Source organism: Penicillium argentinense, assembly GCF_028826775.1.
Source record: "Penicillium argentinense strain IBT 30761 chromosome Unknown utg000004l_segment0_segment0, whole genome shotgun sequence".
NCBI classification, from domain to species: Eukaryota; Fungi; Ascomycota; class Eurotiomycetes; order Eurotiales; family Aspergillaceae; genus Penicillium; species Penicillium argentinense.
Genome location: NW_026622663.1, coordinates 1,138,803 through 1,164,756, shown reverse-complemented (window position 1 = coordinate 1,164,756; position 25,954 = coordinate 1,138,803). Strand labels below are relative to the sequence as shown.

General features: G+C 52.2%; 10 protein-coding genes across 10 annotated transcripts; 6 read left to right on the top strand and 4 right to left on the bottom strand.

Annotated features, from left to right (window-relative positions):
• Positions 1–460: 460 nt before the first annotated feature.
• N7532_003380 (transcription factor domain-containing protein) lies at positions 461–2,648 on the top strand (the record flags this gene model as incomplete). The annotated part of the gene is made up of 3 exons (XM_056615874.1): positions 461–547; positions 625–1,804; positions 1,897–2,648. The coding sequence occupies 3 exons, from the start codon at positions 461–463 to the stop codon at positions 2,646–2,648; spliced, it is 2,019 nt and encodes a 672-aa protein (XP_056476231.1).
• A 1,096-nt stretch (positions 2,649–3,744) lies between these two features.
• On the top strand, positions 3,745–5,784 carry N7532_003379 (uncharacterized protein; the record flags this gene model as incomplete). The annotated part of the gene is made up of 3 exons (XM_056615873.1): positions 3,745–4,031; positions 4,092–4,677; positions 4,753–5,784. 3 exons carry the CDS (start codon positions 3,745–3,747, stop codon positions 5,782–5,784), a joined length of 1,905 nt encoding a protein of 634 aa, XP_056476230.1.
• A 568-nt stretch (positions 5,785–6,352) lies between these two features.
• N7532_003378 (actin family protein) lies at positions 6,353–7,952 on the bottom strand (the record flags this gene model as incomplete). Its single annotated transcript, XM_056615872.1, has 3 exons — positions 6,353–7,229; positions 7,302–7,794; positions 7,910–7,952. 3 exons carry the CDS (start codon positions 7,950–7,952, stop codon positions 6,353–6,355), a joined length of 1,413 nt encoding a protein of 470 aa, XP_056476229.1.
• A 256-nt stretch (positions 7,953–8,208) lies between these two features.
• N7532_003377 (telomere length and silencing 1 family protein) lies at positions 8,209–9,347 on the top strand (the record flags this gene model as incomplete). Its single annotated transcript, XM_056615871.1, has 3 exons — positions 8,209–8,606; positions 8,666–9,039; positions 9,109–9,347. 3 exons carry the CDS (start codon positions 8,209–8,211, stop codon positions 9,345–9,347), a joined length of 1,011 nt encoding a protein of 336 aa, XP_056476228.1.
• A 2,011-nt stretch (positions 9,348–11,358) lies between these two features.
• Positions 11,359–13,599, top strand: N7532_003376 (transient receptor potential ion channel family protein; the record flags this gene model as incomplete). The annotated part of the gene is made up of 2 exons (XM_056615870.1): positions 11,359–11,656; positions 11,738–13,599. The coding sequence occupies 2 exons, from the start codon at positions 11,359–11,361 to the stop codon at positions 13,597–13,599; spliced, it is 2,160 nt and encodes a 719-aa protein (XP_056476227.1).
• A 1,359-nt stretch (positions 13,600–14,958) lies between these two features.
• Positions 14,959–16,455, bottom strand: N7532_003375 (uncharacterized protein; the record flags this gene model as incomplete). The annotated part of the gene is made up of 3 exons (XM_056615869.1): positions 14,959–16,131; positions 16,194–16,357; positions 16,419–16,455. 3 exons carry the CDS (start codon positions 16,453–16,455, stop codon positions 14,959–14,961), a joined length of 1,374 nt encoding a protein of 457 aa, XP_056476226.1.
• A 1,119-nt stretch (positions 16,456–17,574) lies between these two features.
• N7532_003374 (uncharacterized protein) lies at positions 17,575–17,975 on the bottom strand (the record flags this gene model as incomplete). Its single annotated transcript, XM_056615868.1, has 2 exons — positions 17,575–17,866; positions 17,932–17,975. The coding sequence occupies 2 exons, from the start codon at positions 17,973–17,975 to the stop codon at positions 17,575–17,577; spliced, it is 336 nt and encodes a 111-aa protein (XP_056476225.1).
• Positions 17,976–18,387: 412 nt separating this feature from the next.
• On the top strand, positions 18,388–20,651 carry N7532_003373 (GTPase-activating protein GYP1; the record flags this gene model as incomplete). Its single annotated transcript, XM_056615867.1, has 8 exons — positions 18,388–18,411; positions 18,476–18,491; positions 18,559–18,568; positions 18,647–18,763; positions 18,846–19,327; positions 19,386–20,281; positions 20,338–20,436; positions 20,487–20,651. The coding sequence occupies 8 exons, from the start codon at positions 18,388–18,390 to the stop codon at positions 20,649–20,651; spliced, it is 1,809 nt and encodes a 602-aa protein (XP_056476224.1).
• Positions 20,652–20,722: 71 nt separating this feature from the next.
• Positions 20,723–22,099, bottom strand: N7532_003372 (dimethyladenosine transferase; the record flags this gene model as incomplete). Its single annotated transcript, XM_056615866.1, has 5 exons — positions 20,723–21,392; positions 21,461–21,525; positions 21,586–21,807; positions 21,874–21,907; positions 21,963–22,099. 5 exons carry the CDS (start codon positions 22,097–22,099, stop codon positions 20,723–20,725), a joined length of 1,128 nt encoding a protein of 375 aa, XP_056476223.1.
• A 166-nt stretch (positions 22,100–22,265) lies between these two features.
• On the top strand, positions 22,266–25,285 carry N7532_003371 (U4/U6-U5 snRNP complex subunit PRP6; the record flags this gene model as incomplete). Its single annotated transcript, XM_056615865.1, has 3 exons — positions 22,266–22,708; positions 22,794–25,077; positions 25,142–25,285. Coding segments are annotated over 3 exons (2,871 nt in total), but the record flags the coding sequence as incomplete, so codon positions are not given.
• Between the last annotated feature and the right edge of the window lie 669 nt (positions 25,286–25,954).

The following is a 25,954-nucleotide window of genomic DNA, read 5'->3' as shown; positions in this document are numbered from 1 at the left end:
CAAGATATTATTATGCTTGGGTGAGGCAGTAACCTAGACCAACTCAACAGCCAATTCTTTTCGGGGTGGCATATCTACTCTTCGATCACTTGTCCCCTATCATACCCCCTCTATGACTTCAAATTGAACTTCTCTCGGATGCTTTTTGGGGCGTGTAGGTCAAGTATGGAGCCAGTTCTATTGTTCCCCCCCCACCCCCCATTTGTTTTTTCTTTCCTTCAGTCGGTGTCGCTCTTGGGAACCTGATGTAGAAACAGTGAGGATGTGGTTGGTATGATGTATGATCTGCTATATTTATTTGAGGGTTCGGATCAAAACTCCTGCGTACCTTCAAAGTGTTAGGGTAGTGCTACAACGGGCTCCACTTATCGATAGACGTCAAGAGGCTCCAAGCAAATCCCTTCCAATTGGGACCGCACCCTTCACTTTGAACAGCCTATGGTCCGATGTAAGTTCACCAATGGAGCTCACTTGGCTCGCCGATACCCCTCAGTCGAGGAGTAGGACACGCGCGCTACGAGCGTGTCCCGCCTGTCAACGGCGCAAGGTGGGTGAACGACGACCCGAACATGGCGAGGGGGCGGATCGCTCGAGTTGCAGAGCCAGTGCTGAATGAGCCCCTAGAAACGGTGTCGACACTTGACTGCAAGCGCGGAGCCCCCTGACGAACCAGCTCAGCCGCCGCGAAAAATCAGAGCGCACGCATGGAATGGCGATGCCGGTGATGCGGATCGCCAGCGCTCTCAAATCTCTGGTCCTGCCCCCCGGGCGAGGACGACATCCGAGGAACCAGCATTGTCGTCATTTCCGAGCACAGAGAGATTCGTGGGCGACCTGAACCCGGAAGCCGTGATTCGAGAGAGACTCGATGCTTCGGCACACAGCCCTCTCCGGGATCGGGTTGGACTATGGATCAACTCTTCCGCCCTGCAAGATGATACTGTCAAGCCTGACAGACGGCAGACGACTGGCTCGGAATCTCTGTCTATTTCGGCGCCACACCCGATCCTCGACCGTCAAACAGTCACGTCTATGCTTCAGCAAAGATATGCATCCGCAGTCCAGTCTTGCAATGAACTTCCCGTATCGACACGAGAGAAGCTCACGGCAATATATATCAAGAAGATCCATTCGATCGTGCCGCTCTTAGACATCGAAAGACTGAAAAGCTCACATGCGAACGCATCCTCGTCAGTATTCCTGGATCGAGCTATCTGCCTCGTTGCAGCCAAAGCCCCCTCGGCCAGTCCCTTCCTTCGTCTAGAAGAGGAAGGCCCAGTTCTAAGCTCGCGCCAATTCTGCTCCGAGATCTACAACGGCCTCGCACCAGCAATGGATGCAGAATTAGAGCCAGACCGCGTGACTCGTATCCGGGTGCTGGCCTTGATGTCGCTGCATTGCGAGGGCCATGAAGGAGCCGAGGCTGCGTCCCTACATCTGTGCCAAGCGATACACCAAGCTCAAACGGTGGGTTTGCATCTCGACCGGCCGGGCCGAACATCTGCAGACCCCCTCACCAGACTATTCTGGTGCCTGTGGACACTCGACAAGATGCATGCAAGCATCGGTGGTCGTCCGGTCTTGCTGGCTGATCGTGATATTGGCATTGCCAAATTCGACACGAAGGTGCCGGAGACGCGAGGCGCATTTGCAGTTTGGCTGGCAATTTCGGATTTGCTTGCAACCGTCATCTCCTTCTATCGGCCATCTGCTGGGATCACCAGCGGCTGGGAGGATGGGTTTCCCGCCTTTGAAGATATTGTAGAGGCTAATACTAATGGAGATGTCGATTTTGCGACTTTAGGTATGTTTTACTTTTTCTTTTTCTGTATATCCTGGATGCTTTTCGTCTTCTTTTCCTGGCCACAATTTATTAACAAGACAATGTACATGCAGGCTTTCTAGAACTATATTATCACTGCGTTGCCATCCTGTCCTGCCGTTATAAGCTAACCGAGAGCCTCGATGGGACCCGTGTCTCATCTATCCGACAAGGACTGGCCGCAGTTCGAATTCATTCTATCGTCGCCGTGGAATGTGGCGACCGACTGCCACCTCACCCCATCGTGCCATACGCCATTTCACTATCAATGGGTGTCTCTTACCGACAGCTTCGCTCCAGCAAGCTGATTACACATTTTGATCGGGCCAAAGCCAGCCTCGAAGCATGCTGCACTCTACTTGAGAATCTCAGCCTCTCATGGTACTCCGCAGAGGCCATGGCGCGTTTGGGGCGAAAGGCCTTGCACCAGGTCGACCACGAGCATCACCCACAACCTGCAGACGTACCCCATGCACCGCCCATTGTCCGTGCAGGCCCCGCCGAGGCAGAGCCGGCCGCTTTCTCTACGAACACGCATGATGTTGTTCCGGCCCCAAGGCCCATCGAGATGGATTCGGGCATGCCCTTCGCGGCCCCCGTGCCCCTCATAGGCCCCGAAACCTCGTCGATGGCCAACCCGCTTCCATCAGTGCATGATCACGACCTCGATGCGCCGACGCATGGATTTGCGGATATCGATACGCTCTTTGGGGAGTTCCTCGATCTTTCACTGCCGACGAACTTCTGGGACCCCGTCTTTGCGGAGGACCAGAATAATACTAGCCAGACAGGCACGGATAGTCAAAGGCCCTTAGTGCCGGAATGAATGGACGGTTGAGGCAAGCTTCCAGAGTGTGCAGTCCAACAGAGCGCCGATCGTCATTGAAAACCGGTGCCTTTGTCCCGCCATGGCAGTTCCCACTGGCCCACGGGCTGGCCAGAACACGGTCGGTTCTTGTCGCAGGCCTCGCGCGCCCCTTCGGTGGGGGGGGCCAAATGGCGATCGCCAGTCTGTGAACCGGTTAGGGGGGTTCCTTCAGCCTTGGACTCGTGGTTCCCACTCGTGCACTATTGTCGCTACATGGCACAGTCTGATCGTCAAGCTGGTTTGCGTGGAAAACCCGATCGTGAGTGCCTGGCATTTGTCATTTGTGTCGCGAGGCCGACCCACGGAACCGCGCCAGTGTCATCTTCCCCCTTTGGTGGAGCCTGCAACAAAACGAGACCGCGGAAAAAAAAAAAATAAAAAATAAAAAAAATATAAAATAAAACTACGAGTAAAATAATATAATGAACCACTCTATGACGATGGAAAGCGATTCCACTTTCCTCCTGGCATCTCCGTACTTTTTCCCTTTGTTCCCCAGACGTTTCAAACCGCAAGAACCACGGTTCCTCCCAACAGTTTTCTTAATCTAATTTCCAATTTGGAGGCTCGGCCATTGAAACACGGCGTGTCTCCCCGCCACTCGCGCTCTTTTATCCTCGAGGACCTTTGCTCGTCATGTCTCAATTTGTTGTCCTCGCCTTCCCCTGTCTGTGAATCAGGTATGGGTCCCAAAATGGTGTCGCAAAAAGGGCCTTGCATGTTGATTCATACTCCAGCCATCCCGCTCCCCTCCCCAGCCAACAAACAATCGACCCTCGAGAACCATGAACCACACCCCGAAAGCTCAGCCCCGATTGTGATTTTATACGCGACCGTTCCCCCATGGATGCTGGCATGAACTTTGATTGGCATATTCCGTACCAGCGCTGATCCAGTTTGTCATGAGCGTATACCGAGAAAGGCGGATTTGCAACCCTCGATTTGTTGATGATTATATACTTCATCGAACCGTTCGTGGATCGCCCTCGTGCCGACCTGGAGAATATATCACGCATTGTATTGGAGGAACTCCAGCCTGCGAAGCGCTAGTCTGATGGCAGCCCAAAGTCCGGAAACCGTTACGCCGGTTCCTGGTGCAGTGGCTCGCGAGAAACAGCCGGACTGTTCCACAAGGCCCGTACGGGAATCCAAAATATATCCGAGTCACCCGATCGCTCAGCTTCAAGGTCCCTTTCAAGAATCGATTCTCGAAGCAACCGACAATTCAGCGAACGAGTGGGTGGTGGACATCGACGCACAAACTCGCCGTCGAGACTTACTAGAGAACGATGAATATGAGCGACTTTGCGGTCGAAAATGGCACCAAAGAGCCTCGGAGAAGTAAGCGTTGACCTTTGTTTTCTGGCGACAACCGCATAGAAATTAACATCGGGGGTATAGGTACCATCCATTCTGGAAGCTGGTTTCCCAGATGGTTTTTGGTGTCCATCTACTAGCCAAGCGGTTGGCGAAATCAGACCAAGAAGTCATGAAAATTCTCCAGAGCCATGTGGATGAGCTAGACGGGTTTTTACAGAGAACCACCGAAGACTTCCTTATTATCCACCTGGATGTTCGCACCCGGATTCAATACTTGAGTCTTCCACTTGGCAATCTGGATGTGTTCGATGAGATGTTGGCAGATCGGAATTTCCGCCTGGCCCTGGTGGCCTACAATGACCAGATTGAGCACTCCGTTGACCGGTTTACATTAGCCATTACCGATGCCATCAAAGACCTGAGAAAGGGTAAAGAGGCAATGGCGGCTCTGTGGCATTACCTGCTCCAACTCTCAGATCAAGGCTGCTTCCAGTCAGATAGCCTCAGGGCCTTCTACAAGGCCATGATGGAGAACATGGAGGGTTGGATAATAGCTTTATCAAAACTACGTCGGCGTGGTGCAGCTCTCCAAAAGGCGCTTGGACAACTCGCATTCGCGGTCACCGAGATGCAACGACGGGTTGGCGTAGCGAGTCGGAAAGACCTGGTAAGTCCCATATCACCTAGCCTCACCTAGCACCACCTGGTATCATTTCTATTCATGGTTCTAACTGGATACCAGCGGGCATCCCTCAAATCTGCTCATGGAGTTGGCCGAACCAATTCTGTCAGACAGAGGCTTTTCGCGAAGAGTCCAGCATCCAACAAACCGCTCCCTCGTGATCCATCATTGAAGCCCAAGCTTAGCTCAGCCTCTCGGAAGGTTGCGACGCCTGCTGCCGAAAAGACAGACAATGAACCCGAAAATGAAAAGACTACCAAGAGAGATTCGACCCTGCCGAAGTCCCTCAATCGAGCCAAGTCATGCAGTGCACTGGCGGCACAGGCGCAGGCAGGCACTGATACTGGAACTCCGCCTCCAATGCCAGAACGACTGAGCAGGAAGCTCTCCAAGCCCTTCCTACCAAAACGCTCTGTCAGTGAAAAACTCGATAGTGCGCCGCAAAGACCATCTACAGCGCCAGCCCGAACTCTTAAATCTCGGAGCGCCTCTATCGAGCAACTGAAAACTCTATGGGCCAATGGTCGTCCTCGAACGCAACAAGGAATGGCCAAATCACCCACTCAGTCTCAACAGCAGAACGTGCAGCGACCGTTGAATGGACCCGAGACCATGAAAGATCAGATCTCCCTGTTCCTCAAGACAGACCGAGTGGTCGAGGCCTGGGACACGATTGCTCATAAAGCCAACTGCTGTGGTCAGTCCCTCACAAAGACGAAGGAATGGCCCAGCAGTATATTCCGAGCCAAGTCCTCTGAGAAATTGCACGTGCGTCCCGGAAAGAGATCGGGGTTGTCAGGCGCAGTCCTGGAAAGACAGATGTCATGGGTACAAGAGCCGGAGTTCTTGAACACGTATTCATTCAAACAACGACCTGAGATATCACCTCGGATCCATGTTCTGTCTGTCCAGATGACTTTGGACGAAGAGGTGAATGAAACGCAGAGTCCAGGAGCTGAATCAATCCATGATTTTGGAGGTGATGCCGGTTCGATCATTACAGCCTTGCCAGCTGTACCGCCTCCGACACCTGCATCGATTCCATCTCTTGCTACAGAATACAGACCCGAGACAGTTGAATGTGCTCACTAATCTCCATCTCACCTTCTCTATATCATTCGCGTTGATTCGACGGCCCTCAACCAGCGCATATTCACCTTGAAACCCAAGCGTTTGGGTAAACAACACCAAGCATTTCCCGGAGTTGAAACATGTTTAAAATCTATAACTACTCATTACAGCCTGTATGGCTCAATTCTTATCACAAATCGAATTTTTATGGCTGGCTCCGTCCCAATATACCCAACCACTTCAGCCTCATTTGATCACCGCGAGCTCGATTCAAGCATATAGACTATATGCAATACCATTTCTTTTCTTATGATGGAGAAACAGAGTACCACAATTCACTCGCGTTCATCAGACAGTAGACCTGGTAGAAGGCCAAGATGAGAAGAAATAATAATCTAGCGTTCATTTTCAGACCTTTGCGGCCGAGCCGAAGCCGCATACTCAAGCCCTGGCAAAAGCGCCAAAGTAGTTAAAACGCCCAGAATGAAGCCATAACAAACCATCGACTACTTCATAACACATGAGCCCAAGAAACACACAAAGCCCCGGAAACCCCCGAGAGAAACATAAAAGACAAAGGAAGTATAGATCATTTGCAACGCTTCTCTACGATGCTCGGGCCGTGCTCCTCGTACTCTTTCTTGGAGATCCACATCTGGTGGAAGGTACCCAGACTAGCCAGGATGCTACCACCAATCCAAGAACCGAAACGACGCTCTGCGGTGTTTCCGGGGGCCGAGATGCGCACCCTTGGGCCGGGGAACAGCGCCATGAGCTCGGCGTTGAGTCGTTCGGTAAAGCCGTAGAGTAAGCTCGACGCACCGGTCACGACGACATTGGAGAGCAGGTGAGGGCGAATATCAACATCGACACCACCCAGAGACGCCTTGATGATCTCCGGGAGCGTCTGGGCCTGTGTCGGGGCGGGGACAGGGGAGTCAGGATCGGGAATGGCGGCCTTCGCATCGAACAAGGACTCCACAACACGGAAGCGGTCAACACTGAAGCTCTGGTTGTAGCCGTCAGGGAACTCGAAGGGCCGACCGGGGTAATTACGAGCAGCCTCCTCATTCGGGACACCCGTTGGGCCCGGCGCACTGAGTTTGCCGGGGCCGGGCCAAACCTGAACGACACACTCCTTGAACTCGGAAAGGGTGCGCTCTTCGAGGAGAGCGCGATACGAGGCGTCAGGTGCCTTGTCCGCTGCGAAGGTCTTGTAATTGGCCTGAGGAGGCTGACCGGCTTCGACGGCCGTCTTGGAGCTGATCAGGTAGTGGGGGGTAATGGTGATCGGTTGCGGCGAATTCTTCTTGAACAGGGCGCGGATTTGGGAAGAGATGTAGTCTCCACCCAGCGGAGAATGCTGGACACCTCGCTTGAGGATCATTCCGTCGTGAACTGGGGTAATAGAGATGTTGGAGGCGCCAATATCAATGACGAGGGCGGAGGCTTTGCCGGCAGCGAAACTGCGATTGTTCATCCGTTAGCAACCCGAGGGAGCGTAGTTTTGCATTGCGTTATTAAGGAGTATAGCTTACGATGCCAGGACACCATTGCGCGCCAGGTAGAAAGCAGGGGTGTTCCACTTCTCCATGGCGATCTCAATGGTCTTCTCGCGCGCCTTGGCAGGGTTCCAGCCAGGCTCGGACATCAACAATGGGCTATCGGACAGAGGCTTCTCGTCCGTCTCAACCTCCATCTCTTGTGGAAGCTCGTCGTTGGAGAAGTCGTTCAGACCGTTTTGAAAGGGATTCCCAGGTTTCGAGCCGGTCAGTCGCGAGGTGAAGGAATATTCCCAAACCTTCTCTGCCATATCCCAATCCTCAACAATCCCATCCTTGCCGACCGGGTTGTGGATGGACAGGCCGGGACGCGGGGTGAAAATATCGTCACCGAAGACCAGCTTTTCCTGGCCATCGGCGTTGTATTTGCCGTAGTATGTTGGGATGAGCGACTTGGGAGCGTCTTCGCCAGCGAAGCCAGCGCGAGTGGTCGAATATCCAGGGTCGAGCACAATGGCAGATACCTCATCTATCAGAACAAGTCAGCGGATACTCAAGACTGATATTTTGGGGCCCAATTGGAGGCTCAGGCCCCGTGAAGACGGAAAGGAAATAAGGGTGTCGCATCGCGCAAGGCAACGTACCTCCACCATACTCGGCCGCTTGAGGCGGATTGGAAGGATTCATGGTGAAAGCGCAGGAGTGTGTAGCAATCAAAGGCAATCGGAGAGAACGCGTCGGTCCGGGGTGTCGACAATTCAAGCCGAAACCATGCGCGGAGGCCAAGGGAGGGTTGGGGGAGGAGAGCGGTCTTTTCGGTTCGGGAGCAGCTTTGGCTTTTGGCGGAGAGACGGATTGGATCCGCTTGGCAGATGACCTCACCTCTGCCTCGACTTTCTTTTTGCCTCACTTTATCCCCAACGCACCCTGACACGAGTTCACGATGGACCCCGAAGATGATATCAATCCTGAAGCTCTCTTTCGCCCCGTGAAGCGACGTAAATTTATGCGACGATGGACGGACCGTGACGACGAAGATACCTCCCGCGAAAGAATGCCCGACAACAGTGAAAAGAACCAGCGCGCGCAAGATCCACAGTCCAGCCAACAAGAAGACGATGATTCTACGGAAGTCAGCCAGGTCGTTCGCGGTAGGCGACCCAATCTTGCTCGGAAAGGTGGGATCCGATTCACCGCGACATCGCGATCTGGCAAAGAGGATACGGGTACTCAACAGAACGCGTTGACGCCAGCTGGGGATTCGGAGAAAGAAAAAGGGATGGCTATGTGTGATCGGTTTACGAGTAACTCTGGTCAGGCGGTGGACGTGGACAGGCATATGTACGACTCCCTTCCCCGCGACAGCAACATATCAGTGCGATGTGGACTAATAAGATAAGGATGGCCTACATAGATTCCGAAATGGCCAAACGTTATGGACGTAACCCGCCTCCAGAGAATGAAGAGGAGAAGCAGTCAATCATACAAAAAACCTCGGAAGGACAGTCAATCTCCGGCCAGCCAGAGCGTGAACCAGCTTCACTCGGCAAACTACAAGAGATCGACCTTGGACAGGAAACCAGACTGCGCAACATTGCGCGCACGGAAGCAGCCACTCGGCGACTCGTTGGAGATGAAATCTTGCCGGCTTCTGGTGAACCACAAACCGATCATCCAGACACAGGCGACAAGTCGTGGCGCAATCACAAGCGGCGCACCAGTGCTGATATGGAACGAGACCGACTTGTGGAGGAGGTATTGCGGGAAAGCAAATGTATGTGTAACGAGTTTCAGTGATCATCGTTTCTGCGAAACAGCAACTAATCACAGCTCAATTCACTAGTGGATGTCTATGACGACTTCGAAGACGAGCCACAACCGGACGACCAAGCCGCAGATGACCGGATCGCCGAGCAATTTCGACGTGATTTTATGGATGCCATCCAGTCTCGACGCCGACAACGCACGAATACCAAACCCGTCAACAGCAAAGTGGAGCCGCCGAAGGGGCCCAAATTGGGAGGTAGTCGCAGTGCAAGAGCAGCAATGCGGGACATGCAATCCAAGACGGGACAGAAGTGATCGGATTGCTGTACTGGCTACTCCCTTGCAAGAAGCACTGTCTGGCTAGGCAGGTCACATAGCACACTGCGATTACATTCGTGTACAACCCAATTTCTTTGACCGAAATGATTATCCGAGTCAGATGTATCAATATCATCAACATTAAACGACAGGCTACTTGGTGGAACAGGCCACATGCAGGAATTGAATCGCCCCAGGGCTTTTCTGACAGATCATGGCCCTCGGTGGAATTGTGTCACTAGAATTCTCGAGCTTTAAAATGCGGATCTCACTTGTCTAGGTTGTACAGGCATTGCCTCCAATAGTACCATATGTACCTATGCACTTCGTCTACCAGATGTTGGGGTCGAATCCACACTCAGGTACTTACAACAACGCTTTCAGAATTCTCTATATTTAGGGGCTCCAAGCGACGTTTGAAGTTATATGAGCATCCAGGTCAAGCCATATAAATCACAATACGGGGTTATCATCATATTATTAAGTACCAGGAAAGTTTTAATATCCGCGATGATACCTGACAGGTCGCTTGACTCGATCAGGAAGTTGGCTTCTCAAGCTCGACCCACTGAGCAGTTGTACAGAACTACGCACCGAATAAGAATGTACATATGTACTGCATATATTTTTGGACGATCTGCACAGTGTGATATCACACGACACGCCACATACCGGGCGACTGGATGTCTGCCCACCCTTCACGCTGAGTAGTCTCTGACTAGGGCAGGATCGCCGCCCATCGTGAAACATCTCAGGGCAAGTGTAATAACTATACATAGACCAGCCACAGCGGGTGGACTTCACGCGGTGCTGGCGCTTGGCTATGTCTCAGGTTGATGACGCGGGGGCCACTTATGGCCAGCTGGAGGTGGATTAAAATTTTCTGCTCATCTTACCGGCCTCAATCGTCGGGTCTGTACTAGAGAGAACGGGATGCCAAAGCCTCATGGCGAACAGAAGTTTGGATTCATGATATGTTCAGGTCGCGTGAAAGTTCTCGCCCGGGCCCAGAAAGCCAAGACGAGCGACAGAAATCGAGATCTGTCGCCAGGGAGCTCCACCAGAGCGTCTAGAACGGGGGACACATCCAACGATCGACACGCCTGTGGTGTGGCGAGCCCTCGGCTTCCCACCGTTAGGAATGCTGCGTCAGACCCGCGCAGACGTCCATGGTTGTCCAGGTTTCAGGTCAGGTACCGGTTGAGCTGTCCTCCCGTACCTTGCATCTGGTGGCTGGCAGTGTCGGGGGGATGCCAGGGCTGCTATTCCTGGAAACACGGAGTAGGCCTCCCGCCGAATTGCAGAGGGCATTGTGGCTTGAGCGTGGCGCTGAACTTGGGCCCCTCCAGCACTAGTCCGGCCTAGTGTGACCTTAGTTTTTGGGCATGAGCATCCTGTCGTGCTGTACCGTGGACAGGCACCCGGCCCGCTACAGCTCCACCGTCAACATGGAGAGTTGGGGGGAATCAGCAGAATAGACCGTAAAGGTAGCAACAAAAGTGGTATCGGCTGAACGATCAGCACATTTGGCAGGGTGCAGTAGTGAGTGAAGTCGCAGTGTGTTCGGGTGAGAAAATGAGAAGAAGGGAGGAGTCTAGACTCTGAAACGCGCCGGGACCAATCAGCCCTGTCCTTCAGGGGTAACTTGGGCAAACGCACCTCCTGCCGGTCGAGACTTGCTCGATTCCCGCCTTCCACTCGCTGCCACCTCCACTCTCTCTTCCTTCTGCGAACTCTCACTCTCTTTTTCACTCCTCTCTAATATCTACACTACTCGACTCACTCAACTCGCTCTTTGCAGATCTCTGCGACCCTCTCGTTTTCATTTTCGCTTCTATTTTCTTCTCTCGCAGGTTGATCCTGCCACTCGTTTCGACGCGACCCTCTTCTTGCTCGCTCTCTACGTGCTTGTAAACCGTTCGCCTTCGTTTTCCTTGATGACCCCGTGCCCAGTTGCTCGATCCTGAAATCCTCCCGTGACGCCTAGTGGTTGGATATCGGATTCGAAATGAGGACGCTCATCTGGGCCGTGCTGGGCCTGGGTGTTGTGCCCCAGGCCTTGGCTGCCGATACATTGAGCACCAAAGGATTCAACTTGTGCATGACGGACTCTGACATCAAAGTCCAAAATCTCGATGTCTCCTACACTCGCTCGACCAATGAGGTTGTCTTCGACGTGGCTGGTACCAACGCGAAGAAACAAAAAGTGATCGCAACCCTCACGGTCACTGCCTATGGCAACGAACTTTACTCGAAAACCTTTGACCCTTGTGGATCGGAGATCCATGTGGACCAGCTGTGTCCTGGTGAGTGCAAGCCCCTCGTCTGCCCCTCTCGGCAGCCATAGCAGCCAGATGGTGGATATCTAACTGGATATTCGTCGACAGTTCCCGCAGGAACCTTCTCGGCCTCCGGCAGCTATAATATTCCCGACAACTACGCTAGTCAAATCCCTGCGATCGCTTTCAACATCCCGGATTTGGATGGCCAGGCGAAGATGACCCTGAAGGGTGAGGATGGCAACAATGTCGCCTGTGTGGAGTCTGAACTGTCCAATGGGAAGTCCACCAGCGTTAAGGGTGTTGCGTGGGCATCGGCCGGTATTGCGGCCGGTGCTTTGGCCCTCAGCGGGCTTTCTGCTGTTGGTGCTGCAGGTCACCCGGGTGCATCTTCCTCCAGTCCTGGTTTTGGTGATGTGATGGGCTGGTTCCATTCCATGGCCACTAATGGCATGCTGAGTGTTAGTTACCCGACCGTCTACAGCAGTTTTACGAAGAACTTTGCCTGGAGTACCGGTCTGATCTCATGGGATAATATGCAACATTCGATCGATGATTTCCGCAAAGCCACCGGAGGAAACTTAACTCAGAACAGCTACACCTACCTATACGACGTTTCTTCCTCCACGACTTCATCGTCGAACTCCACAACGACAAAGCGTGGCTTGGATATGGTGCTTCGCGTGGGTGGTGACCTGCTGGTTCGATCGGTCGAGACCTCTCAGTCCGACTCGACCAACAGCTCAAGCAGCAGCAGCAGCAACAGTGGAGACATTAGCTGGGATGACTTGACGTCCGTCAAGGGCTTGGAGAAGGTTGGCAACGAACTCATGATTCCGTCCGCCAATATCTTCATGACCGTTCTTTTGATATTCGCCATCGTCGTTGCCGTCGTCGTTGTCGGCATCCTTCTTGTGAAGGTGATTTTGGAAATTTGGGCGCTCTATGGCAATTTCCCCGCGAAGCTGGCCACTTTCCGCAAAGACTACTGGGGTCTGATGGCCCGCACCATCACCAACATGATTCTTGTCCTGTACAGCATTTGGGTCCTGTACTGTGTTTACCAGCTGAAAAACGGTGACTCTTGGGCGGCCAAACTTTTGGCTGCTGTTACCTTGGCAGTCTTCACAGCAGTCCTTGCTTTTTTCGCATGGCGAATTATCCATATGGCCCGCAAGTATAAGAAGGCCGAGGGTGACACTGCTGCCCTGTACGATAACAAGGAGACCTGGCGCAAGTACAGTCTCTTCTACGATAACTATAAGAAGGATTTCTGGTGGTTGTTTGTGCCAATTATCGTGTACTCGCTGGCCAAGGGCTGTATCATCGCTGGAGCCCAGGGTCATGGTCTGGCACAAAGCGCTGGTCAACTCGTCGTTGAAGCTCTTCTGTTGATCCTTCTGCTGTGGAACCGTCCCTACGTCACCAAGTCGTCCATGGGAATCAACATGACCATTCAAATCGTGCGCGTGCTGTCCGTTGCCTGTGTGCTGGTGTTTGTCGAAGAGTTGGGTCTCTCCCAGACTACCAAGACTGTCACCGGTATCGTGCTGATTGTGATCCAGTCCACTCTGACTGGTGTCCTCGCAATTCTCATTGCAGTCAACGCTATCATCATGTGCATCCGCGAGAACCCCCATGCTAAGAGGAGGAAGGAAGCTGAGAAGGCTGACCGTGATCTCGACGACCTCACTCCTTTGGATGCACGAGAATCTCTCCTCATCGACCACCCGCCGAAGAGGGACTACAACGAGGTCAACAAGTTCAACTTTACCGGTCCCTATGAGCCATACCGCGATCAACCTTACAACCGGCCTGGTTCAAACGGCAGCAGGGAAAACCTGGTTTACGCCGACTACGGCGTGGCTCATGACCGAAGCTCCAGCCAACAATCCCGACACAGTGGTCGACGTAGCCCTTCACTTGAAGGACGCCACCCCACTACCGCCGGCTATGGCATGGCGTACTGATTTCACGACGCTGCCTTCAACTTTTTTCTTGTACTTCCTTTACCCGAGGGGGTTTCTGGCTCCCAGCCGGTATTTTTGTTCTCTGTGTTATTGCTTAGCGTGTTTGAATGGCGGACGGTTTCCTTCATTGTCTTTGGATTTTTTTGTGCCAAAAACACCTCTCTCTCTCTCTCTCTCTCTCTCTCTCTCTCTATATACGTACTCTTGACCTTCTTTCCTTTTTCCCTCGGATCTTCTGACTCCAACTCTCTCATTTACAGCGCATTTGTCGTGTATTCTCTTTGAGCGTTGGTGAAAAACGCGCGTCGGTTTCTTGTACATGCGATAGATTTTGACCATAAAGCAATTTAGTACAACTTTTTCCTCATTCTATTCTGATATATGATAGTAGGTTAATCTATTTACAAAATTTCTGTCTTTGAATGGCCCATATTGGTGTTTAATACCTCGCTATGAATAGGACGTCTTTCATGCCTTTTGACATTCCTAAGCAAGCTACACTGCCGAGGGCATAGAAACATATCAATTGGAAGATCGATAATTCAGAACGGTCGTCGACTTGGAAGAGGCTAAAAAAACCCAAGTCGTGGTCTTAAAAACTCGTGGTTTGCGTTTAGATAGGAGTCTGTGTCGACTATTCAATAAACGTTGACCCTCACACGATATCGACCGGAAACTATGGCATCGCCAAGGATAGCTGTGAGACGGATCTTCTCACCAAGTGCGGCTCTACACTGACTCGTTGCTGGTCTGATTTGAACTGCTTCCCAGAATGAAAAGACTTGCGTCGTCCCGATGACTGCAGCGGAGATCGACGGGCCACTATTCGTTTTGGACACCGCCTCGTTCCAAGTCATCGATGTCACTGTTGACGGTGGCTGCGTCGGCACTTTCAGTCAGATGATAACCTGCAGGACGTGATTGGGTAGCTGCTACTACCACTATATACTGCTCTGTGAACGTAGATCTCATGTTCCGAACCATTTTCACACCTATCACCAGATACAAAGCATTCTACACCTGCAATCCATGGCATATTTCCATTGAAATACTCTGACATGACATGCGAATTATCAAGACAACCACCATGATCTCAACCACGACTGATCATTCTCACTGAGATACTAAACGATAACAAGAAACCCCCAGAAAGCCGCGATCCATTAACCCTGTCCGTGTATGGCATGGAAATCAAAGCGCAATAACCATCAACGCATAAATCTCATGACAATCAGGCCGCCCCCGAGAAAGGTTTCAGTGGTAGCAGGACAAACAGGTAAACCTGAGCCGAGGGGGGAAAGAAGAAAAATAAAAAAAGAATACATCGAGAAAATGATCATCGAGGGAGAAATTGACTTTTCAGCGGGAATAGGGGTGGAAGCCACGGTGACCGCCACGGCCGCCACCTCGGTAGTTCGCACCAGGCTTGCCAGCATTGCGAGGTCCAGTCGGAGCATTGGCTGGAGCCGAGCTTTGAGGCTGCGGAGTAGCACCTGAAGACGAGTTGGTGAGTTGCGCGGAATTATTTTGACTTCGGGAGCGGGACTTACCACGACCCATGCTGCCACCACGGCTCATCCCCTGGGGTCCAGTAGGAATGTTGGGCTGAGGAACTTCATCATACATGCCCTCCCAGGAGGTCGGGCCACCACCCTGCTGATACGGAGAGAAAGAGCGGTTTTCCATGACCCGGCGAGCCTGTTGCTGTTCGTATTTCTGCTGCTCGAAGGCAATCTGCTCCTGGGCATTGTATCCGGGTCCGCCAGCAGCTCCGGCACCCGCCTGGCGGTTGTAGTTGGCATTCATACCCTGAGACTGGGGGTTGGGACTGGCACCGCCGTTTCCACTGCCCTGTCCCTGCATCATAGCCGGGTTCATCATGTTGGGCAGGTTCTGCTGCTGCGATCCAGGGCTTTGCGGGCTCGGACTCATGCTACCAGCCTGCGGCTGGTTTCCACCCATCTGTTGTCGTTGCATCTGTTGCATTTGCTGCATCTGTTGCATCATGGCAGGGTTCATACCACCCATGCCCATACCGCCGCCCATGCCCTGGCCAGCCATGTTCATTTGTTGCTGCATCATGGCAAAGTATTGCTGCATCCGTTGCCAGTACTGAGCCATCATTTGGGGTGTCATACCCCCGGCCATCCCCTGCTGTCCACCCTGTTGCTGAGACGCATCTCCCTGGTTCATGTTCTGGAAGCCGCCATCGCGGCCACGTCGGCCGCCACGATCCTCGTCCCGGAGGTTACCACGAGGCTGAGCTTTCTTCACCTCGATAGGCTTGCCCAGAATTTCAAGAGGACGAGAGAGGGCATTCTCGACGGCCGCCTCACTGTCAAATGTCACGAAACCGAATCCACGGGGGCGACCAGTGTCCTTGTCAATCATCAGGGTGGCATCGACAACCCGGCCGAATTGCATGAAGAATTGCTTGAAGTCTTGCTCAGTGGCCTCTTGACTGACACCGCCGACGAAGATCTTGCTAGTCTTCTCCTGCTCGTCTCGGGGAATAGCACGTTTGGGATCAATCTATTTATTGAAAGATTGGTTAGTCCGATGTCTCCGCTGATGAAGCTTGCTGGGATTCTCACAATTTTGCCATCCAAATAGTGCTCCTTCACCATAACCGTGTTGACAGTCTTGGGGTCCCGGAAAGTCAAGAAACCAAAGCCACGAGAGCGACCAGTAGCACTGTCACGCATGACAGTGCATTCCTGGACCTCGCCAAACTGCGAGAAGTAATCACGAAGAGATTCTAAGATGCCAATTGTTAGATATGATATCAATTTTCCATTCTCTTTGCACGTCACACATACGATCCGTCGTTTCCCAGTTCAACCCGCCAATGAACATTTTTCTAAAACGACTTGTTAGTATTGACCACATGAGAAAGTCACGCTAAGATTGGCCGTCAAGGACGCAAATGGAAGCAATATAAAGACTTTCACAGCAGGAATGCATGAAGGTAAACGTAGAACTCGACTTCGAGTTCGATCAAACAAGATGAGTGGTGCTAAGCTGCTATTCACGAATACAGCTAGTGCAAGACTGCCTGGGGGATCCCGCGAGCAGTGACGGGCAGCAAATGGTAGATGATGTGTCGTACAGAACGTATAAACCCCACAAGGCCCAGTTCTCTCTCCAGACCCGCTTGGTTTACATCAAATGAGCCAGGAGCAAGAATCCTCCTCTTGGCTTGCACGAACACCTCGAGAGATGTGAGCAATGTAGAAGACGGGAGTGCGAAGAAGAGGTTTTTCAGGCGAATAAGTGAATTGTCACTGTCTCTTTCTGTCTTTGATCCCAACCCGGGAGAGGAGAACCTTTGTCCGTCCAATAGAGCAGCCCCAAGCTAGGTAGATATCTTGCTTGAGGCCCCTCACCACCAGACGGCGCTGCTACTTCTTGCTCTGCTCTATCAACGTATATCGACAAGAAGCTATATAGTATCGGCTGTACTATATGTAGGCGCTGGCAACAAGGTTCGAGGAAGAGACCGATCTTTTCTTCAAGATTGAGTCGTGGCTGGCATTTCCTTTTCTGCTCTGCGGTTTTCCATCGAGGAGATTTCAACGAGGTGCCTTCTTCTTCGCTTCATTCTCATCCGCAAAGTGGGTGAAAATGGCTACCACGGAGGTTGAGAGGGGCGAGGTCTGGTATCGTCTTGCAAATTATCGTCTGCATGCCTTTGACCGAACGACCCCATATATTGCGCATGTATCTGAATCTTGCACCTCACTCGCACGGATCGGAAATAGAGCGAGACCTCAAATTCCGCAACCCAAGGCCGTCCCCCAATCGCATAGAGGTTGCATCATTGAAAAGGGCAGTCAAATCCTCATATCTCCAGGTCATACGTGTATCGTGAATTGCAGTAACACCACCCAATCCTCGCGAGCCGTAGTCGAGATTGCATCATGAATAAAAGAATCGAAGTATAACAAAGTACGTCACAGGGGAAAATGATCGAACTTACCCATCTTCTTTGATTCCCGTTCCAGATCCCGATCCTTGAAGTTCCTGATCCACGGGAGGAGCTGCTGCGGGGGCAGCAGGCGTAGCCTCAGAGCCGTTCTGGTAACCCGAATTATTGTTGTGTTGGGGCGCGGAATATGTCGGGTGCGACTCAGTGGCCTGAGGTTCGTAGTTCTGAGCAGCTGGCTCCTCGGTGGGCAGCGCAGGAGTTGCGGTAGCCGCAGGCTCTGCGGGCTTGGGTGCTTCGACTGCGGAAGTAGTGCGGTTTGTTGATTCATCAGCATCGTAGCTGAATGATGATAAAGTAGTCAGTTACACGGTCACAGAGGAAGATTGGAGCGAGCAGCCACGTACAGATCCGCGAAGAGATCCTCCTCGAGATCCTCTGGTTCAGCCATGGTGCCGAAGGGTGTGACGCTCGCGGCTAACGAGGCAATTTAGAGGAGAGTGATATGAAGCTGAGTGGTTAGCGAGAAAGTCGATGAGTTTCGAAGGTTAGTGGAGGGTGCGAATGGGTGGGGATCGAGAGATGAGGAAGTGGTTGAAGGAGGAAGGGAGCAAAGCGGAGAGAAGTGGCTTACATACGCACGGGATTACCTGGTACGTCGCCAGCGACGTCAACAACTATACTCGCGTACACCCCGCCCCGCCCGCATTGATATCCCCAACTTCCTTCCGCACTCCAGCTCGGGCTCGCCATGAGATTCTGAGACTTTCCTGGTTGCTACATGGCCTGGTCGGAGGAGCGCACAACCCCGATTGCTGGACCGCCCCGCACTTGAAACCCGCTGAGATCACAAGTCCACAGTCATGACCAACAAAAAGGGGCAGCAGGTGAGCTTCTTCTTCCCGTCCAAACATTAGGTCGGGGCTGAATTGATGTTAATTTTTCATGTAGGAAATGGTCCAGGTTGGTTCGTATTTTCCCCCTCGCAGCTTCCTTCGCGTTCATACAGCTAACCCGAGCTGCCGGGCCCTCAGACAATTCCGAGTATGTAATGCACGCATGCACCGCCTTGTTTGATCTCATCGTATGACGCATGAAATCAAGCGCTAACGACTCGTTAAGGCGCGCCGAATCCCCATTCTGGGCTGGTCGGTCAGCATCCCTGAACCAAGGACAGTCCAAGATCTATGGGCAGAACACAGTTGTCGGCGCTTCATACTCCCACGCCAACATCATACAGTAGGTCTCAATAGGCGAATCGCCGAGCCTGTATGAGGAATACTCCTGCAAGCATGTACTGACAAGTGCCTTTGCACGACAGAGGCACGTCAGCCCACTCCCGCCCTAGAACGCCTCCTCGATCGTCCTCGACGAATGCGCCGTCCCCCCCATCGTATCTGTCCCATCGGCCCGGAAATGTGGTCGCTTCACCACCTCACAAGAGCTACACCGGAGTCATGAAAGAAGGAATGGACGAATGGAGCCGAGACCCCACCGAGGGTGACGAAGATGATGAAGATGATGAAGATGAGATTGTATATGACGACGACGAAGATGAATTTGGGCTCCCAAGCCTTGCCAGCATGAGACGGAAGAAGTCAGCCCCTTTGAAAGCTAAAAACATGGACCCCGGTGGCACCATGGGAAGTAATACTTCCTCGCTGGGATTCGGACTGGCCGCCAGCAATAGACAAAGGGCGAATAGCTCAGACATCGCCGAGGAACGTGGCACACCTATGTACCCGACCTCACGGAAGGGCGAAGGCAAAATTCTACGTCCCCAATACAAAGACATCTTGCAAGGTCAGTCCAAAAAACCTATCGCGATGTTCACGAATTGTATTGACAAAAGCCAATATAGATCCTGCGAACGCTTTGAATCTGATCAACCACTCTGCACCCCCTACAAACGCTTCGGTGAAGGACCGAGAAATCCATTCAAGCCGCATCACACGAATCAACAAGTTCAAGCGTATCCTGCAGGCAAGCACCGTTTCTTTGAGCGAATTGCGAGACCTGGCGTGGTCTGGAGTCCCCGAAGAAGTTCGGCCAATGACCTGGCAGCTACTCCTGGGCTACCTTCCAACGAATAGCGAAAGGCGCATCTTGACACTGGAAAGAAAACGCAAGGAGTACTTGGACGGAGTCCGGCAGGCTTTTGAACGAGGCAGTGGGGCCGCCGCCGCAGCGAACCCGCCTTCATCATCTTCATCTACCACCGGTCGCGGTAGGGGGCTGGACGAGGCAATCTGGCATCAAATCAGCATCGATGTTCCTCGCACGAGCCCTCATATCCCACTCTACGGCTATGAAGCTACGCAGAGGTCTTTGGAGCGGATCTTATATGTCTGGGCCATTCGACACCCAGCGAGTGGCTATGTCCAGGGTATCAATGATCTGGTCACGCCGTTCTGGCAGGTGTTTCTGGGAGTTTACATCACCGATCTCAACGTGGAAGAAGGCATGGATCCTGGCCAGCTACCTCGAAGTGTTTTGGATGCGGTGGAGGCTGATACCTTTTGGTGTCTGACCAAGCTCCTCGACGGTATACAAGATAACTACATCTACGCCCAACCGGGGATTCATCGCCAAGTGAGAGCACTGCGTGATTTAACGAGACGCATCGATTCCACGCTCGCGAAGCATCTGGAGCAAGAAGGGGTGGAATTTATGCAATTCAGCTTCCGATGGATGAATTGCTTGCTCATGCGGGAAATGAGCATCAAGAATACGATACGAATGTGGGATACTTACATGGTATGTCATACTGTCCTTGCGTTGGACAAGCATGCAGGTACTTACAACCATCCTAGGCCGAGGAGCAGGGCTTCTCACGATTTCACCTTTACGTCTGTGCGGCTTTTTTGGTTAAATGGACGGATCAATTGGTGAAAATGGATTTCCAGGCATGTGTCAAGGCTGTGGCGATATCATCAAATGACTAGTTCTAACTGTTCTACAGGAAGTCATGATGTTTTTGCAGGCATTGCCCACAAAGGGCTGGACCGAGAAAGATATCGAGCTCTTACTGAGCGAAGCATTCATCTGGCAAAGCCTATTCCAAGACTCGAGTGCTCATCTTAGACCGCAAGGCGATGTGCCTCCTGAAAATGGTATCTTTTATTGAAAGTAATCATAATTCATCATTACACTGTGGAATCACTGTTCGGTACCGCAGGAAAGAGACATCTGTCTCAATCAGCTAAAATGGATCCCTTTCTGGTTGAAGGCCCAGAGCAATTTCAAGAAATCGTTCTCATCACACATTCGTGCACGCTTTTCGCCCAGGCTGGTGTCATCTTCCAGGACCTGGCGGACCTTTTCACGGACCAATTCCGCAACCTTACCCTTCTTCTTCCGCGAGGGTGTCTTGATCGCTTGCTGGAGGCGGGCATTGGTCTCCTCTTTAAAGAAATCCGGGACATCATCATCGTCATCCATTTCCATGACTTCGTCCGCCTCGGCTCCCTGTTCTTCTTCGCCCATATCCATGACATCGCCGTCGGCGTCTTCGGTTGGACCGTCCTCCACAGGGATGTCGTGCTGCGCGCACCAAGTTCGGTAGTTTGATTCGAGGATGTTCATAATGCTGGGTGTACCAATAAAACTGGCCCGCAGGGTCTTGTTCTTTCTCACAAAAGCAATGCGCAGTAGCCCATCCCACTCTTCATAGTCGATCTGTGGCCTGGGGACCTTTGGAACCATGCGGATGACGCTCGATTCAACGAGGGGTGGAGGCTTGAAGTTGTTTTTGCCGACCTTCATGATGTGATCGATCTTCGCCCACATCTGAGCGTTGACCGACAGACGACTGTAAAGCTTGTCGCCTGGCTTGGCGAACAGTCGCAGAGCGAATTCACGCTGGAACCTAAATACGAGAACTGTTTGTTAGCATGTATCGAATGGGAAAGAAGTTGGTGTGAAGGCAAAGCGTACATGAGAATGCACGATCGGGGGGCCGGGTTCGTAGCCAGTAGTTTGAATGTAAGAGGGGAGGAAATCTAGAAACGGTTAGACATAGAGCCGTTCCCTCTCAAACGCGCGACCTGTGGAAGACTAACCTGGTATGGGGTATTGCTAATGCACACATCAAAGTATGGCAGCTCAGTCTTCATCACATCACCGAGGATCACTTCGAGACGTTTTTGAGCCGGGGTGCCCTGGAAACGTTTGGTGACTTCGGCCGCCATTCGAGGATCCAATTCCACCGCGATGACCTTCTTTGCTTGATCCAAAATTTTGGCTGTCAAGTTTCCGGTACCAGGACCAATTTCAAGAACAACCTATTGAGCAACGGTTAGTTAGAATGGTCGCTTCAAGGCACCATGAGGGGGAAAAAATTCACTCACATCACTCTGCTTGAGATCAGCTTTGTTGACAATTCTAGGTATCAAACCTTAGCTTTTATTCTCTCCCATTATCAAACAGCAAGACTCACTGCTCCGCAATACCGGGATTCTTCAAGACGTGCTGACCGATATCTGTGTTCATCTTGAAGATACTGTGGGCGGCCTGCGTCTTTGCAGCAGCATCCGAGTGGGCGCTGTTGCGCTTCTTCTTGTTGACTTTGGGCATCTTAAATAGGTAAAAATCAGAGCAAAGTTGAATGAACCCGTCGAATCCGCGACAGCTCTGCAGGCGCGGGCGTTGGGTTCCCAGATGCAACTCAGTTGTCTTTGGTGGGCGACTTTTTTTGCGATAAGATTATCGGTGCCGGGTCTACTTTTCTACGGCAACAGGCCGCCGCCGCCTTCTCTTCTGCCGCGAACTTGTCCGAGCTGTCGCAGTGTGCCCACTGCCAACCATGGCGTCCGGACGCAAGGATTTTCTCAGCCAACAGGCGCCCGAGAATTATGTCGCGGGTCTGGGTCGTGGTGCAACTGGATTCACAACGCGCTCCGACCTGGGTCCAGCGCGCGAAGGCCCCACGCCCGAGCAGATCCAAGCTGCGTTGACGAAACGCGCACAGCAACTCGGAGCTGCTGCGCCCACTGCTTACGGAGACAAGTCTCGGGAGAAGGGTGGTAAGGAAGATAAGGAAGAAGAGAACGATGAGCGCTTCCAGGATCCTGATAATGAGGTGGGCTTATTTGCCTACGGTCAATTTGACCAGGAGGACGACGAGGCGGATCGTATTTACCAGGAAGTGGATGACAAGATGGACAAACGGCGCAAAAAGCGGAGGTGAGTGTAGCTCTTCTTCCAGCTTCATTCGACCAATTTCATTTATTTGGATCTGTTACTGACTGGATTTGTTCGCCGCATACAGGGAAGCCCGTGAGCAAAAAGAACGTGAAGAATACGAACAGAAAAACCCCAAGATTCAACAGCAGTTTGCCGACCTGAAGCGATCATTGGCCGCCGTCAGCGAGGAGGAATGGAACAATCTTCCCGAAGTTGGCGATCTGACGGGCAAAAACCGTCGAGCAAAACAGAATCTCCGCCAGCGATTCTATGCGGTCCCCGACAGCGTCATCGCGGGCGCGCGTGACTCGGCGCAAATGGATACTACGGTCACCGACGATGGTGCTCAACCCGAAGGAGCAGCTGGCGATGAGACCATGATGAACTTCGCCGAGATCGGCGCAGCGCGTGATAAAGTACTGAAAGTCAGACTGGATCAGGCAGCCCAGGGATCGGGGGCAGAAAACAATTCTGGAAGTGCCACAAGTATCGACCCTAAAGGTTATCTCGCCAGTTTGACAGAGTCAGAAATGAAGGCTGGCCAGATCGAAATGGGTGATATCAAACGAGTTCGAGTTCTGCTGGAATCAGTTACCAAAACCAACCCCAAGCACGCCCCGGGGTGGATTGCCCTTGCACGTCTGGAAGAAGTTGCGGGTCGTATTGTTGCGGCAAGAAGTATCATCGCCAAAGGATGCGAGCTCTGTCCGAAGAGCGAAGACAGCTGGCTGGAGAATATTCGTTTGAATGAAGGCCACAATGCCAAAGTCATTGCCGCAAACGCTATTAGAAATAACGACCGCTCGACAAAACTTTGGACTGAGGCCATGAAACTAGAGACGGAACTTCGAGCAAAGAAGAACGTCCTCCGACAGGCTATCCTGCACATCCCTCAATCCGTCGAAATCTGGAAAGAAGCCGTCAACTTGGAGGATGACCCAGCGGATGCACGTCTACTCCTGGGGAAGGCTGTGGAGATGATTCCTTTGTCGGTGGAGCTCTGGCTGGCCCTCGCTCGACTCGAAACGCCGGAGAACGCGCAAAAGGTGCTCAATGCTGCACGCAAGGCTGTTCCTACCAGCCATGAGATTTGGATTGCCGCCGCTCGTCTTCAAGAGCAGATGGGTACATTCGAAAGAGTCAACGTCATGAAGCGTGCCATCCAGTCACTCGCCAAAGAGAACGCAATGTTGAAGCGGGAGGAATGGATTTCCGAAGCAGAACGCTGCGAGGAAGAAGGTGCCGTTCTTACTTGTGGTGCCATCATTCGAGAGACTCTCGGATGGGGCCTGGACGAAGACGACGATCGCAAGGACATCTGGGTGGAAGATGCTAAGTCTAGTATCGCTCGAGGCAAATATGAAACCGCCCGGGCCATCTATGCCTACGCACTACGTATCTTTTACAATCAGAGATCGATCTGGCTTGCTGCGGCCGATTTGGAACGTGTCCATGGTGACAGAGAAGCTCTGTGGCATGTCCTGGAGAAAGCTGTTGAGGCCTGCCCTAAGAGCGAGAAGCTTTGGCTGCAGCTGGCGAGGGAGAAGTGGCATTCCGGAGCAATTGATGAAGCTCGACTAGTTCTTGCTCGTGCGTTCAAACAAAATCCTGACAATGAGGACATCTGGCTTGCTGCCGTCGAGCTCGAAGCCGATGCGAAGGCGACTGACCAAGCTCGTGACCTACTTGCAACCGCTCGCAGTCAAGCTGGGACGGACCGCGTATGGATCAAGAGTGTCGCTTTCGAGCGTCAACATGGAAACGAAAACGATGCACTGGATCTCGTCAACCAAGGTCTGCAACTGTATCCGAAGGCTGACAAGCTCTGGATGATGAAGGGCCAAATCTACGAGGTTCAGAAAAAGTACCCGCAAGCACGCGAGGCATACGGAACCGGCACTCGGGCTTGCCCCAAATCTGTGTCACTCTGGCTTTTGGCCTCACGCCTGGATGAAAAGACTGGTGCTGTCGTTCGTGCTCGTTCGGTTCTTGACCGAGCTCGCCTCGCGGTGCCCAAGAGTGCTGAGCTTTGGACAGAAAGTGTGCGTGTCGAACGCCGCGCAAACAACATTCTACAAGCCAAGAATCTCATGTCGAGAGCATTGCAAGAAGTTCCGGCATCGGGTCTGCTCTGGAGCGAGAGTATTTGGCATCTCGAGCCTCGGGCTCAACGCAAGTCTCGCAGTCTCGAGGCTATCAAGAAAGTTGACAATGATCCCATCTTGTTCATTACAGTGGCGCGAATTTTCTGGGGCGAGCGTCGACTGGATAAGGCCATGACTTGGTTCGAAAAGGCCATTGTCTCGGACAGTGATTACGGCGATGGATGGGCCTGGTACTACAAATTCTTGCTGCAACACGGAACAGAGGTGAGTTCTACATCATATCGGGACATTAACCAGAAATGCGAACCTAACTTTCAAAATCCCAAAGGAAAAACGCTCAGATGTGCTATTCAAGTGCGTTTCAACCGAGCCCAAGCACGGTGAGGTGTGGCAATCGATTGCCAAAGACCCTGTCAATGCGCACAAGTCGACGGAGGATATTTTGAAGCTCGTTGCAGACACTGTTAACTGAGAGAGGGCCATCGAGTGGGCTCTATGAACATGGAAAAGGCGTTTCGGAACGAAGGAGTTTTCAATGGAAGCTATATTTGCTTGCTTCCTACTCTTCTAAGCACTCACAGGCCCTCATACCGACCCTCGCTTCCTGTAAGAGTAATCTCGTTAACGAAAGGGCCGACTGCAAATTAAAACCGGCAAGTTATGAATTTCTACACGTAGAAAAAAGTAACGTAATGAATTGGATTTCATGGGTATCGAACAAGCTTGACGTCGCCACGCCGGGCAGAAGTCATCGCCATCGTATCTGTGCGTGCTTTTTAGTTTTTTGGAGAAGAGGCCAAGGAAAAGAAGAACCAACTCTCAGAACCCAGACTAACGCTGGTGGCTTTGCCTGTGAGTTGGAGAAATGTACTGTACATCGTAAGGTCACGCAGAGATGGCCATATGGAAGGGATAGAGGGAAAAGACAAGGCAAAAAGGAATTCGGAAAAGAAAGCCCCGAAAGATCTTTGAGAGAACTCCAGAACCAGATGCATGAATTGGGCGCCATAGCAACAGCCTCAATAATTCCCAGACGCCGTGATCCTTCAACCGCCCAGACCGAAAGAGGGATTAAGGAAAAAATGAAAATGAAAGATAACGTGTCCTGTGGCAGCGTGTTTTGAAATGAGGGGGCAAAGAA